The sequence below is a fragment of the Elaeis guineensis genome, chromosome 11 (assembly GCF_000442705.2).
Source record: "Elaeis guineensis isolate ETL-2024a chromosome 11, EG11, whole genome shotgun sequence".
NCBI classification, from domain to species: Eukaryota; Viridiplantae; Streptophyta; class Magnoliopsida; order Arecales; family Arecaceae; genus Elaeis; species Elaeis guineensis.
The window spans coordinates 120,095,553-120,110,757 of record NC_026003.2 but is presented as its reverse complement, the minus strand read 5'-3'; the positions used below and the strand labels follow the sequence as shown (position 1 = coordinate 120,110,757).

General features: G+C 38.4%; 1 protein-coding gene across 5 annotated transcripts; it reads right to left on the bottom strand.

The window, feature by feature from the left end:
* Positions 1-948: 948 nt before the first annotated feature.
* LOC105053764 (U11/U12 small nuclear ribonucleoprotein 25 kDa protein) lies at positions 949-10,341 on the bottom strand. Of its 5 annotated transcripts, XM_073245825.1 has the most exons (7): positions 10,107-10,246; positions 9,472-9,532; positions 8,253-8,301; positions 6,448-6,685; positions 5,721-5,826; positions 2,514-2,613; positions 949-1,274 (listed from the first exon to the last, which is right to left on the bottom strand). In XM_073245825.1, the coding sequence occupies exons 4-7, from the start codon at positions 6,662-6,664 to the stop codon at positions 1,191-1,193; spliced, it is 507 nt and encodes a 168-aa protein (XP_073101926.1). In that variant the 5' UTR covers positions 6,665-6,685; positions 8,253-8,301; positions 9,472-9,532; positions 10,107-10,246; the 3' UTR covers positions 949-1,190. The 5 variants fall into 5 exon arrangements, with proteins under 5 accessions (XP_073101926.1, XP_073101925.1, XP_010933347.1 ...); XM_073245824.1 differs by lacking the exon at positions 9,472-9,532; XM_010935045.2 differs by lacking the exons at positions 8,253-8,301; positions 9,472-9,532 and having other exon boundaries at positions 10,107-10,341.
* Between the last annotated feature and the right edge of the window lie 4,864 nt (positions 10,342-15,205).

Below are 15,205 nucleotides of genomic sequence, written 5' to 3'. Positions count from 1 at the left end.
TAACCACGGGTAAACATGAAAGGTTGGCTCTCCCAAAAGCAACATCAGTCAGGTTGAAAGAAAACCGGTGTTTCGGATTCTGGAAAAGAATGAGCTATTGAATGAATTTGACATCATTATTTATTCATATGCTGAAAACGTAAACCCTAAGCTACTCTCAACTGCACCTTTGAAAACAAATAAATGAGGAAGAAAAATTGCTTCCTATCCTAGCCTCACCACCTGTATTCAAAAATTGCTTCTATGACCCCACAAGCCTTCTGTGCTGGCTTTGCACCGGTTGGCGTAACGACCAGAGCGTCAAGTTAAAGGCCCAAACAACCAGTCTTGGTTACCAATATCTGAATGCTCGAGCTCCAAAGATGGAGGGTTCAAGTTTGCTACAAGTTCCCTGAACTGCCTTTCCATTTGACGAATCCTGCTATTCCTTTTTGAGAACTTGCTATAAGGAGTTTCTGATGCTTTCAGTTCAGGGGCAATCTCCATAACCCTGCCTAAGAAGCATGGCTCTTCGCTGGTTCTGGTAAGAACTAAATCTCTCTGATTCAATGCTGGCATGGTGACAGATGGCTTTAGACGAACAAGCAAGTTTCGCAACTGCAAGTGCAGTATGGAATCACGTATGGAAGTTGATACATATTAAACTCCAACATATAACAATTAACAAGCTTGAGGCTGCAAAGAGGACGGCACACAGCTTACATGGCTCAACGAGCCTTCTGTGCTGCAAAGAACTCTTCCTATATGATATAAACAAGGTTCCAAAGATCATCATTTTTCAATTAGTCAATGAATCTGAGTTCAAGCAGAAAATGAGAATCGTGCCCAGGGCAACAAAAATCATGAAATGATCATAATCCAATAAATTTCTAGCAGAGGAAAAATTTGAGGGCTTCTTCGAGCATGTTTAATCTAATATTTGCTCTACACTAGATAGATTTTAGATACTTATACAAGATCAAAAATCCTAAATAACATCTTTTGAGAAACCTCTTTGGACAAGGTCCCCTGGATTGTTACAAAAAAATTTCAAATCCATACCAGAAAAGGAAAGAACAATTACAAAGATATAAATGTACTTGTGGGTGCACAAGGGAATGCAGCAGTTATACAGACATCCATCAAAAAGCTTTATAAACAAGAGAACCATCAAATTGCAGAAGAGAGATGCTTGCAGCTCAATACACAAGTCACAAACGTCTGAAGAGGCGATGTTTTCTTCTCCTAGAATGTTTCTGAGATTCTCTAGACATGACGTATGGGGAAAAAACGACCTGCATCCAAAGGAGAGAGAGGAAGGACATAACTTGTGGATCATGGAAATTTTTAAAATAGCAAAATGATCATCCATTAACAGCCTAAAATGAAGTCATGATAAGGGAATGCTCAGAGGAGAGAATTTAGTATCAACCTTTATGGAACCAAGGTAGTCCATGCAAGTTCAATATTATGACTTCCTCTAGGAATTCCATAATCAAATGATAAGATATTTTTCAAAAAAACAAAATCTGGATGTTTTTTTTGGTACTTTGCAACCATCCACTATACTTCCACATTACTAAAGCTACATCTCTAATATTTAAAAGTTACGAGGCTATTTTAGGCATTTTGGCAGAGTGGGAGACTTAAGAGGACAAAATCTGTACTTAGCCTTGTTGTTTATGGTTGGCATGTATGGTAACACAATTTTTTGGTTCAATGATGTGCCCAAAAATGCAGGTTTTTCAGTTTTGCTTGGAAGAAAAATTGGAGAGAAGCTGGATAGATAGAACCTGTTTCTCCTTTGCTTAAGCCAAATCATAAGCCCCCCCTTTTGGGAGTCCTTAGAGGTCAACTTTGTGGGAAACTATTTAATACACCATGAGTTTAAAAATTTAGAGTACTTCCTGTTCAATAAAACAAAAATTGCCCAATAGCAGTTGCTGGCCCATGACAATCTGTATATCTCAAATGAAGCAGAGCAGTACACCTTGTCAAATTCTTGTGAAAGAGATTGCAAATTGCTTCTGCTACCTCCATCTGTGAGTGGGATTTTTGAATTGACACGTCAACAGCCAGGGAAGGACCGGCAGAGTTTTGCTCCTATCTCCAATGAGGCACAGGATACACAAGAGAGGCTCTCGCAGAAATGGCAGAATCCTCTCCTTGGAGAGGCGCAATTAAACTAAATGCATATATACAGAATTCCTTGCCTTGGGTGTTTTTTTTTTTCTTTTTTTAAATGAAGAAATTCCTCGCTACCTTCTAAGAAATGGCTAACATTTAGAGGACACAATCCATACATGACCTGGACGGTTCTCCTAGTGTTTCAACCTGGTTTGGGAGCTATACCACCAAACTTGGAGAGTTTTCATGCAATATAAGGCTAGATGCTTGACCAAGTAATAAGTGATTCAACCATTCACTCATTTTGAAAATGACTTTTAGTGAGCAGCAATTCATAAACATTTGCCAGTCTAAGAAAGCTCAAAATACACAAAAAAGCATTTCAATGCATGTAAAATGATAATCACCTTTGAATTGTTACGTAGGCCATAGTCACGAAGTAGAGAATTGTCATCAACGAGCTTCTCATTATGGTGAACCAAACAAAAGTTAGCCCAGATATGCCTCCTGTAAAGTACACAGCCCAAGTTCAGACCCAAAATCCAGTAGAGAAAGAGAAATTGATGCGCCAAAGTAAGATAAAGACTTATATGAACAAGCATTGTTTGGAGATCTCACTGGCAATCTTCAAGTTGGGGATCCAGACATGTTTAACAAGTAAACACAAGGCCAAGATGAACAGACTACACAAGATAATTTCAAGAAAAAACATCAACTTCTGATTGTTTATCCTCGCAAGAGTTCATATCATCTAGTAACATGCTTTTACTTTTAGAAGTTAGGGAAGATTGAGAGATACCAATTCTATAATTTCACTCATACAAAAACAACAGGTGACTACACAAGACGAAGACATATGGCCTGACCTTCAAATCCCAAGTTATTCAACTTCAACACTAAGATCAACAGACTTAGAGGAAACAAGTTTGGTCTTGATTACAAGATGGCCATACCAAGACTAGAAAAAGTTCAGTTGTATAACATCAGAGTCTTAAATATTAGCATCCCCTTGGGAAAAATTATTCTGGCACATTTTTATTTCATTTATTCAATGTCCAAAGGGTGATTGTGAAACATGAGTGGTCAACGTCGCACATAGCTTTTTGGCAGAAGATGGGCACTCAGGTGGGCACCCAAGAAAACTACATTTGTTAGTAAAATCACTCAACAGTTAGTAATGTATATAAATACATAAATCAATTAGAAATGAATTAAAAATTTAAAAGCATAGACTAAACAAATATTTTTTTCTGTTTATTTGATGAACTATATAGTATAGAATGACATGTAAATTAAAAATAATGGCAATTTCTTAGTTACTTCAAAAATTTTGATAATTTGTCAAAAAAAAAAAAAAAAAAAAAAAGATAAGTGTGTGCGGCAAGTTGCAACCCTACCCAATGAAATAATCAATACAAATTGGAAATCTATGGCAGCACGACTAAGGGCTACATTTATGCAGGCAGTCACCTTTTATGTCATCATGATATATAAATTACTGGGCAATGCCAACAATAAATTACATTCTTTAGAACCATATTTAATAGGATTCACTTGAACAAACTTCAGTATTGGCAAAGATTACCCTAAAACTTACTATCTCTCATCAATGGCTTTTGAACAAGAGGAGCTTGGTGGTTCTTTCATGGAAAGCACATAGTAAAGAGAATCATCAAAACATCACATTACCCTTTAGCAGATCATGTGTGAAAATATTATTTTTAAGCACCAACACCAAGAATCATGGAGTCTAGAAGAGAATCCTTTTCCCAAAAGACTGCAACACATGATTTATTATTTCCTTCTCATTTTAGCCAATAAGACATAAAGAGACTTATAACGAAAATGATTCAATTTGGTCCCATTTCAAATATCTTAAATCAACCTTTTCAAATCAATTGCAAATTGTTTGTAGTTCTTTAACAGTTTCCCTTAATTTAAATAAATAGAAGTGTTCATTCCTCCCTCCGTATTAACAGAATTTTTGCCTCTATTTCACCTTCTAAACAATGGATAGGTATGTCTTCAGTTGAAAGACATCCACCATACAAATAATTTGTTAGTGGATCTTCTTGACTGGTCAGCTGTATGTTATCTAAACATTATTGATGTTAAGAATACCTTTCCAACAACTATCAGGGATTAGCATTGTCTTGGTTGTATATTGCTTTCGAAGTATTAATCATGATTCTGTAACTTAATAGCAAATTCCTGGAATAAGTATAGTTCATTCTAAAAGCAATCAAAATCCAAGCCTCGGCCTCCTCTAATCTCCACAAATGTAAACTATCCTTGCTAGACTTGGTGAGTGACCTTATTTTTGGAAAGTAGAAATTCTCCTCCCATCCCACAAATATATCCTTTTCTTCTTCAATCTCACAACTACAATCATGAAAATAATTAAGATGATTTAATGGTGCATTAGAAAGGACTTCTGGCTCATGGTACCCCAATGCGACCATCTCATCCTCAAGATCATACCCAACATCAAGTATTTAAAGAAACTGATCCATAACAAGGACTTTATTCATGGCTCTTTGCATCTAATTTGTGCCTCAAAAATGAATGTGATACACAAGATCACATCCTGGTTTCTCCTATGTTTATCCAGAGAAAGCATGGAGATATGTCCCCAGTTGCACAAGTTTTAACAACTTTTATTTAAGATTGGTCTTTCTCGAACCAACAAGATTTTAAATTTTTACGGAAGGCTCCTCCCTTCTCCAAAATTGCCTTGGGAGGGAATATGGCGCTGATTTGTAAAGAATTGACTCCCAGTTGAAAGACAATAATGAATTTTTCCAACCTTAATTGGACCATACCCTCATCCACAAAGCCAAACACATAATTGGGGTATCTTGTGTAGTTTAATGTAGAATGTTAAGGTTCAATGACAACAATCTCAAAAAAAAAAACAAAGAAATAGCATTAAGGTTGAAGGTGTCTCTAATCTATTATCAAAATGATCAAGATGGAGATTTTTTTTTTTTTTTTAAGAAAAGACTATCTACAAACCTATATTTGACATGAATAACTGATTTTCTTGACTTTCAGCAAGCAATTTCTCATTTATTTCAATCAAGCTTGTTCGTTAGGTAACCTTTTTATTGCCACATATGGTGTACAGATATGTTTTCTGAAGGGTCAGTCAAACCAAGAAACAAAAAGTGATTATTAACTGATTGAAATGAGGATGACATAAGAATTTGTAGATAACAATTAGAAAGATCATAGATGGATCTGATGAAATCTTGGTGTTATGGGGTACAGGACTAAGGTAGCAATATAGTTTTGAGGACTTATTAAGTGACTGCTAACAAATAGTACAAGGCAATGCTTCACTACTTGTAAACATTGCATACCAATAATAAAGAATGAAATCATTTTTCCATATCTATGATATTTTATTTATTGAATAAGCATATAACAGCCAGAATTTTTTCCTTAGAAAAATGTATAACAGCCAGAAAAATTTTCGGAAAAATAAAATACATTATGTATAGGTGAACTCAGATTACTCATACATGCAAATATTTACACAACTTGAGTGAAATATTATATAGGAACTGATGACTATCTAGATAAGTAGTGACAGATTAGAAACCAATACATACCATGAGATGTGGCGGTGACCCATCTGTGCTTGCTCTATGTCATTTATTTTCTTCCTGATTGCCATTTTCAAGTCCTTCAATGTAGCAGAATTCAGTACTGCAACATCTTCAGAAAGAAGGAAACAATAAATTACAAACAACATACATTGGACAGGTAATTATGTTGAAAATGGCTGTTAAAATCTTATGGCAGAAAACTGACCATAAGATAACACACCGAATTAATTCTTTTTTGAGTTAAATTGAGGATTAGTTAACAATACTGCAGTGATTAGACTTTGAAAACTAATTCACTAAATGACCAGATAATTGGTCAACATACAACAGCATGTCTCTGAGAATAACCACCATATCATGCAGGGAGTAGATAATCCACAACAGTGGTTAACATGGAACCTTGGAATGCACATAATGATTGAAAGCCTGAAACAAAATATGATGTCAAGGCATCAAAGGACCGTTAAAATATCGCATACTATTGGCAACAAATAGGAATAATAAACTTCCAAAACACTAGTTAGATATATACAACATATTTTAACATCCAAGCTGGCTTTGATTACTAAATCCATTACCATCAGTCAGTCCAAAATAAAGGACTAGTCTCGAAGAAAAAAAGTCATGAACAAAAGGACAATAAGCATACGGCACTATGAAGCAAAGCTGGAGATCTTGAAAAAATTACGATGAGCAATGTCAGATAGTTTCTTGATTTAAGACAACATACCAAAGGAGGTATTATCCATCTTAACAACGGATATTTTCATCGCGCTGCCTAACTCCAAGTTGATCAAGGTGTCAACATCTGCCAGTGTCGGCTTCTTTGGAACATCAGATAGTATGGGATCATCAAGGAGAGCGGAAAGCATCGATTGCAGACGGGCCTTCTTGGCAGTGGTGGTGTTGTAACCAACAACATCCTCATTTCTGGACCCTGAATCCATCTCTTTGGTAAGTGATGATCCCTGCATGTAACTATTATTTTAAGAAGATTTTGAATGGGATAGTTTAATTGTATCAACTCATACACAGTGAACAGGAAAGGCTGATGGAAAGGTCAAATGAAAGCCAAAAGAACCGACTCAAGAATCAAGAAATCAAGAGAGCCGGATACATCGAAAGAGTGCAAGGTCTCAGATGGAGCTCTAGGGTTTAAATTGGGGATGGAAGGGCGATCGGAGTTCTTGAAACTGAGAGAAGATGGGGATTTGTTGAGAGGAGGGGGATGATCAGGTGGATTTGAATGAGTTACTGAATGGGGGGTTTGGTGATTAATTGTAGGAGATGGGAATGGGGTCAATTGGGGGGATCGATGGCAGTGAGTGGGGGCATGTAGGGGTTTCCTCTCAAGATGAGAGGTGCATTGCCTTGGGTGCTCAAACTCCATCTCTCAGGGGCTTGGGAGGGTCTTCTAATAGCAGGGGTCGGCTCAGTTGCTTCAGCCAGTTTGGAATTGGGTCTGTAATTTCCCTCAGGTTTCTTATGTTGCTGGATTTTGATGGTTGCACTAGTAAGTAACCCACACTATGCAGCAGAATTGAATTAAATAATAAAAAAATTAACAAAAAAATAGTGATAATAAAGTTATAGTTTTTTTAATTATTAGATGCTGTACAAAATTTTGATATGTTTGTCTAGATTGCTTATTTATAAAAAAACTGCTATTATATCAAGATTCAGATGGCACATAAATACATTTTTTTAACAAAAATATAATTATAATTAAATTTTTTTCATACAAAAATACCATAAATTTCTTCTTTTTTTTTTTTTAACCTTGATCGAGGAGAATACTAGAATCTTCACTTCTATTTTATTTTTTCGATCTCGTCATTGCTAGAAGTGAAAAAAGATCAAAAAAGATTATAAGCATTGATGAAAAAAGAATAAACAAATTTGATTGAAGCTATTTTTTTTCATTTTATATAAATAGGGGAGGAGAAGAGGTCGGAGTGGATGCCATGTGACTACTGCAGCAAGGTAGCGAGCTACACGAAGAATTGAGTAGTAGAAAAAATAGTAAGGACACAGAGATAAGCAAAACTTATAGTTTTTTTATTTACAAAAATAGAAAGCTCCATGTAGCTGAATAAATTTCATGGAGCCATGTAAATAGAAAGCAAAATATAAAACCCTTAAAAACAAAGCCTTTGGGTAAAGTTCCATAGAGTCTTTCTAATTTTGTAAATAAAATCCACTCAAGGAAGATGCAGAAGAAGCAAAATAAAGGTGATTTGAAGCACTCTCCTCATGCAAAGTAAAAAAAAAAAGTCAAATAGAACTTTGTATACATTAAAAAAAAAAAAACTACAAGCTTTGCTTATCTCTCTTCCCTTGGCCTAAGTGAAAGATCTCATGATAACCAAAAGAAACAGCAAACCTTTGCATGGGTTCAAAGATATAGAAAAACAAACCAGTAAATCAACTTAACAAATAACATGACAAAATAAATTTTAAGAAAACAAAATAAAACAAAAATTTACAAATTTTCATTTATCAACATGGAGATAAAGAGTCAAATTCAACAAATACCTTAGAAGATAAATCTGCTTAAGAAATCTAGATGAAAGTACATAGTCACCTGCAAAGAATAGATACTCCATTTATTTCTGAAAAAAAGATATTAAATTAGTAATATTTCTTTCATTGTTATCATTGGGATAGAGCATAATATAGCATAATCACCTATTCAGCGAAACCTAAGTCATAATTGTCTCTTAGTCACTTCAAATAATATTTGTAATTATTAACTAATAACTACATATCTGAAAAATCATATGAACACAGCTTGAAATTATACGATGAGCTTCATGTAATATTTTTCCAAACTGTATCATGTCACTATGCACTCAATGTACACCTAGAAATTAGTTTTCATGTACTCTATTAAATGAATAAATTAACCACAGTATCTAAAAAGATTAAAGCCAAGTTTATTAATCAAATTAGAACCATCTATCTCATATAAATAAGCAGATACACTTATATACATATACACTCACAAACATTAGCATTCATATGTATATAATAGAAAATAGTTTTCAAGTACTTTGTTAAGACAATGCATCAATCATAGTATCAGAAGAAATTAATTCTGAATCTATTAATAAAAATTAGCACCATCCCTCTCATATTAGTGAATGCATCACTACCATATCACCAGTTGAAGTTAAGAGCTTAGGATATTCTTGTAGTAGGGTTATGGTTCTTATACGTCTTCTTCACATCAGCAAATAACATGGTAGACATACTTGTTAGAATTGAGGTGTGAAGACACTTTTTTGTGGAGATCATTTCTAGATCTTTAATGTTTATGTTTTTTTTTTTTTCTTTTGCTAAACGGTATCATCCCTCTCATTTGTCAAAAGCAATCAAACTCAGCCATCATAAACTAAATTAGTGTGATTGTCTCTGTTAATTTTTTGCAGCCATCATGACAGAGAAATCTAAGTTTTTTTTTAAAAGAAAATTCAGACAAAACCACGGTTCTACCTTTCATTTTAATTTTTTTTATAAATAAAAAAAACTTTTGAAATATGTATATAATTGAAGGATGAGAGGATTTGATCCCTAAATCTTTGGATGGCGTAACCACTACTTTATTCAATAAATTAATTGATAATATATTTATATCTTTGAAACTCTTATACCCGATTGAGACTCCTGAACGGAAAAACAGACAAAGCGCCAGGGGAACGTAGGAAAAATCAACGAAAACAAGGGAAAGATGGAAAAAATTAAAAGGTAAGACCTTTTCTATCGTCTAAACTTCCCTATTCGGCTTCTCCAAGCCTCCCACCCAATTGAGACTCCTGAGAACGGAAAAAAAAAAACATAGGAAGCACCGGTAGAAAACATAGGAATAATCAACAAAAACAAAGGAAAGACGGAAAAGATTAAAAGGTAAGACCTTTTCCCACATAAATTGATATTTTTTCTTTTGGCTTCTTATTCTTTTCATTTTTCGGAGATCTGTGGGAAGGAGAGCACCTGAGGGAGATCGGAGGTGTTTCTTAGGTTGCGGTTGGGGTTTTTTCTCAAGCATATAGGATTTTGTGCGAGTTGTGGCGGTGCGAGTTGGTCCCTTGAGGTTTTGAGAGCTTAATCTTGGTAGAAGCATGATATTTTGGAGGGTTTGGAGATTTTCCATCGAAAGGATTCTTCCTTGGCTACAAAAATTACAATTTATACAGTTCAATATAGGGAGAGAAAGAAGGGTGGACAGAGGCTCAGGCGAAGCGGATCCATCTCGATGAGAGAGGGGCACAGGTTGGATGAGGGCATACCTCAGGGTTTGAAGGAAAAAAAATCACGCGATCGAGAGTTCGAGAAAGCTTCGGAGGTTAAAAAAAAAAAATGGCACATTAGGAGTTCGAAGGAAAGCACCTGAAGGAGATCGGAAGGCGAAGGCCGATGCCGGTGACGATGGGGAGGAAAACGACGGCGGAGACCGGCGGGGGGTGGCAGCGAGGAGCGCTGGGAGGAGGTGGGCGTTCGCGAGGGCTCGGGAAGCTGGGAGAGCTCGGAACGACCGATAAGATGGAGCCACGCGACGCCCGGGAACGTTGGAAAAATTTTATTCATATTCTCCAAGTACGGTTATGCCATCTAAAACAATTATATTTTTGTGCCAGAGGATTAAAAAAAATTAAAGTTTTTTGAGCTTATTTTTCTACTTGTACCCACTAAATATCAAATAAAACAACTAATTTAACCACCTTATTTTGAGATCAAAATAAATATTTAAAAGAAAAAACTTATAATGTTACTTTCCTAGATCCAAGTATTTACTGTGTCATCGGGCACAGTCAAGTAGTTGGTTGTGAAGTAAAATAGGCTTGAGAAAAGCTGACTCATTTATTCTGAATAAATTTATTTCATGACTACATACAAACTTGTATTCGTGACTAAGATAATCCTTACTCTAGGCATTTATTTTTCTCCTATGATCCTATTGGTTTCTTAGGACCCATATGAAAATAGCTAATCTAAAGAAATTTGTAAACTTCCATGGTGTTTCAAAAGAAATTTACTCTTAGGAGCTTTGTACTCAGCTCGGCCTTTGCTTCAGTCTTCTCGTTCATGTGGTTTTTCTAAGGAACTTATGAATTCTCCAATTCAACCAATTGCGATAGAGTATAATTATGGAAAAATCATAATTGATTTCTACAAGATCATAAAATATACATGGAGGCAAGAAGCCCTTAATTTCTTATCATATTTTTGTTAAAAATAAATTTTAAATCAGCATGACTTGCAAGAGTAAATCTTGCGTTGGGACCACAACCAAAATATAGACAACTCTATCTAAGCCATATGCATATATTTCTCTGGGTTTTAATATCCTCTTACTTGCATTATTTCATCCCTAGTAAGTCTAATATTCTTATTGTGATACCCCCAAGCATCACCAGATGCTAACTCCTCTTAAGAACCACCTCTTTTTCCCTTTTGTTTTGAATATAGACCCCAAATCAAACAATGCATCCAGGAGAGCATCATGATCAGAAGAGTTGATCGTCACGAACATCCAACCACCAACTGAATCCATTCATCTTGACTTAAGAAATCCCGATGCATCTTGCCATATCCTCTCTATATCATGTTCGATAGTTATAAGACCGTAGTTGTTGGAACCTTAGTTAAGATCATATATAATTTAATCAATAACAAAAATATTGTGAGATATATTTCTCTTTGGGACAAAGGCATATTGATTGGCACTTTTCAGCAAATTTAGAACATTCTTCATTCTATTTATGAGCAACTTTGCTGTGATATTCTTAAGGGTGATAATGAGGATTATAGGCCTAAAGCAAAATGACTCAGTTGCATATGAATACCCAATAATGAGAGTTATAAAGTTCGCCTTCTACTCTTCTAGCATCTTACACATGCTGAAGGACCGTTCAATAGCTAGGCAAATCTCTGGCTCAATAATCTTCTGATAATGCCGGGAGAAAAATAATTTTTGGAATTAAAACATTATATATATATATATATATATATATATATATATATATATATATATAATTTATAAAGTTATTGGTAATTTATAAAGTTATAGGCAGTTGAATACCAGCAAATTCAACATATTTATATGATGTGCTGAAAATCTTGGCTTGTATACCCTTTCCCTCTCACCAAAAAAAGAACCAACTTATTAGTTTGCATGATTTGAGTTTCCGTAGACTAGTGGGGCAAATAACCAATGACATTACCTGCTTCCCGGTCCCTGCTCTAAACCAAATCAGCATCATAAAAGTGCTGCATATGACTTGTTCACATTTAAGGGGTGTTTGGCTTATAACCGAAATCAAAATAGAAATAGAAATCGAAATGATTTGGAATCAGATTTGGAATGATCAAATCTCCTCAAGCGTTTGGTTCATGACCGAAATCAAAATCAAAATCGAAATTAGAATGAAAAATTGAATCCATAGAGAAAAATAGGGATTGAGTTTTATATAGATTGAGCCATTCCCATTCTATCCCAGAATCGAAATCGAAATAGGATTCTTTCCAACCAAACAGTCGAAATGGGAGTCATCCATTCTGATTCCAATTCCAGAATCCCATTCTTCCCAACCAAACACTCCCTTATTATTCAAGACAGAAGAGCTTGGGAAGCTGATAGATGCTCCTCCCTATATTGAGTGCAGCTCAAAAACACAGCAAGTATGTTGTTTCTTTTATCTTTGCATGTCTTTGCCATTTGGATAGTGCTTCATGCTTATACAATTAAGTTTTTGTGCAGAATGTTAAGGCAGCCTTCGATGCAGCTATTAAAGTTGTACTTCAGCCCCCTGAGCAAAAGAAGAAGAGGGAAAAGCCGCAGAAGGGCTGTTCTATTTTGTGAACTATTGCGGTCAATTTTCAGATATGTTTGAGTCTAATAACGAGCGATCGACAAAACAAGTCTATACTGATTGGAGCAGTGTCCGATGAAGATCTGATGTTTAAGTCAGCAGAGAGTGATGAGCAGGATAAATGAAAGTAGATTTTGGTAGAGTATCAGTCCAATATATCTTATCCTTACTGTCTCCTTACCTCTCTCTTAAATAGGTAAATTGGGTGTAACTGTTTGTAACGATTAGACATGTGGGGTTTCATTTATCTCGGCACTATATGATCGTAAGATGGACAGTTAATGCCCACTAATAATCATAGTATGTGGCCGTTACGCTCTTTGCACTGGTGATTTCTAATATACCGACTGTGTATCGGTCATACAGTCGATCGAATCATTAAAATAAGTTGTTGTCTGAGAAGACAGTCAGGATTCACCGACAATCAATCAGCTTGCTGATTGACAGTTGGCTGTATTCCATGATGCCAATTATAGATGTTACAGTTGAATCGAAACTCATTTGGTGATCCAGCTTTAACAATCTACCATCAAATATCGGCACATAGTCAGGAGGCTAACCGTGAATCGGGTGTACTAACATGAACAAATAGAAATAGAGGATAAATTAGGACACACCGGCCGTCATTGTTGCATTCTGTTGCTCTATCGAAGGAACTAGGCCTTGGTGTATGGTCTACTAACAGCATTAGGGAGGTACAGACGCATCGGTTGATGATTTATTTTGCTTTATCTGGGTCTTGTGGTGGTCTATAACCCACTCGTCGGTAACCTGCACGTTATTCCTGATGGCTTTTTCCTTCTCGTAGATGGGCACAGAACCGGCCACCTTAATTGTTTCTTTGATGGACCATCCTATACGATCACTGCTCGTGTATCTCTATTTAAATCCCTAAGAAGGTTTAGCTGTGTTGCCTGCTATATTTCTGGTTGACAACTGTTGGGATACACCGATCGATCAACCGACCGACCAACCGACGAACCGACGGACCGACCGATCGACGGACCGATCGTCCTACCGACCGACGAACCGACCGAGAGTATGTCGGTCGGGCAGACCCTTTCCGCCCTCCCTACCGACGGACCGGCCGAGAGTATATCCGATGTCCGACCCCCGCGACGTGCCCGACTGACCGTCGGAGGGGTCCGAATCTTCACCCGACGCCCCTCAGCTGGCCACCGACCTAAGATCGGTCGACTTCTCCAATCGCCGTACTACTGTCAGAGACTGTCAGCCCTGACAACGGCATGCGGCGCTACCGCCTAGCGGCATTATCCCGCCTATGGCTTTGTCAACCCTAGTGATTTGACGGCCCCATGGCGATTTGACACCTTTATGGCGACTCTGACATTCTACAGTGAATTGACAATTCTCCAATTGTCCGCACCATTAATGACGGCGCCATACCGTGCTCCACTATATAAATCGAGGAAGGCAACAGTGCCAGGGGGCCTTCCGAAAAACTCTCAGGCTTGCTCCCTTTCTTTCTCTCTCTCAATCGAGCTCTCTGTCTTCATCTCACTGTTGCCCAGTCTCCTCCCTGACTTGACCATCGGAGGGTCCCCGTCGGAGCTGCCTCCGGTCAGTGTGGACTTTCTTTTTGCAGGCGCTTGTTCCTGGCGATCAGACGACGAGGGGATTGGCCGCAACAGATTGGCGCGCCAGGTAGGGGGGCACACGTACAGGACGTTACGGTATGCTATCCCCACAAAATTTGAGATGACAAAGATGAGAGCTCAGCGATCGAGGGTCACCGGGTCGGCGAGGCGCTCTTCCCGTCGGGAAGAAGCCTCTCCTCCACCCTCCGCGGCGGAACCCAGCTCACCGCACCCCGTGGTGACCACGGAGGCGCAGATCGCGGCGATCGTGCGGCAGATGACCGTGCTGACGGACGCGGTCAAGAGCCTCCAGCAACAGCCGGTCCAGCTGCCGCCATCACCGGTCGGGCAACCGGCGGCACGTCTGATGCCCTCTAGGAGCAGCCGCCGATGCCCGCATCGATCTCCGTCGCCTCCGCAGGAGCACCTACCACAGCGCTCCCACAGAGAGGAGGAGGGGCGGCCGTGGCGCGACACCCATCGGCCCCGACGGCATTCCCCCTCCCAACTAGAACGAGCGAGGAAGGAGAAGCGGCCGCGAACGCCGTCCGCCTCTCTCTCAGACTCTTCCGGAGACTCTACTCCTGCGGTCTCCCAACACCAACGGATCGACGACTACGAATGCAGGTTCGACGAGATCGACCGTCGGCTTGCCCAGTTACAGGTGGACGGGCAGAAGTCCTCGAACGATGTTGACTTCCAGACCGCCCAACCTCTCTCCCGACTTGTCCTTGACGAACCGATCCTCAGTCGGTTCAAGATGCCGCACGTGGAGCCTTACGACGGCTCCACCGACCCCATCGACCACCTGGAGAGCTACAAAGCTCTCATGACAATCCAAGGGGCAACCGACGCTCTCCTTTGCATCGGCTTCCCCGCCATGCTACGCAAAGCTGCTAGGGCCTGGTACTCCGGTCTTCGATCGGGGAGCGTCCACTCCTTCAGACAGCTCGAGCACTCCTTCGTGGCCCACTTCAGCACCAGCCGAAAGCCGCCTCGAACATCGGACAGTCTTTTC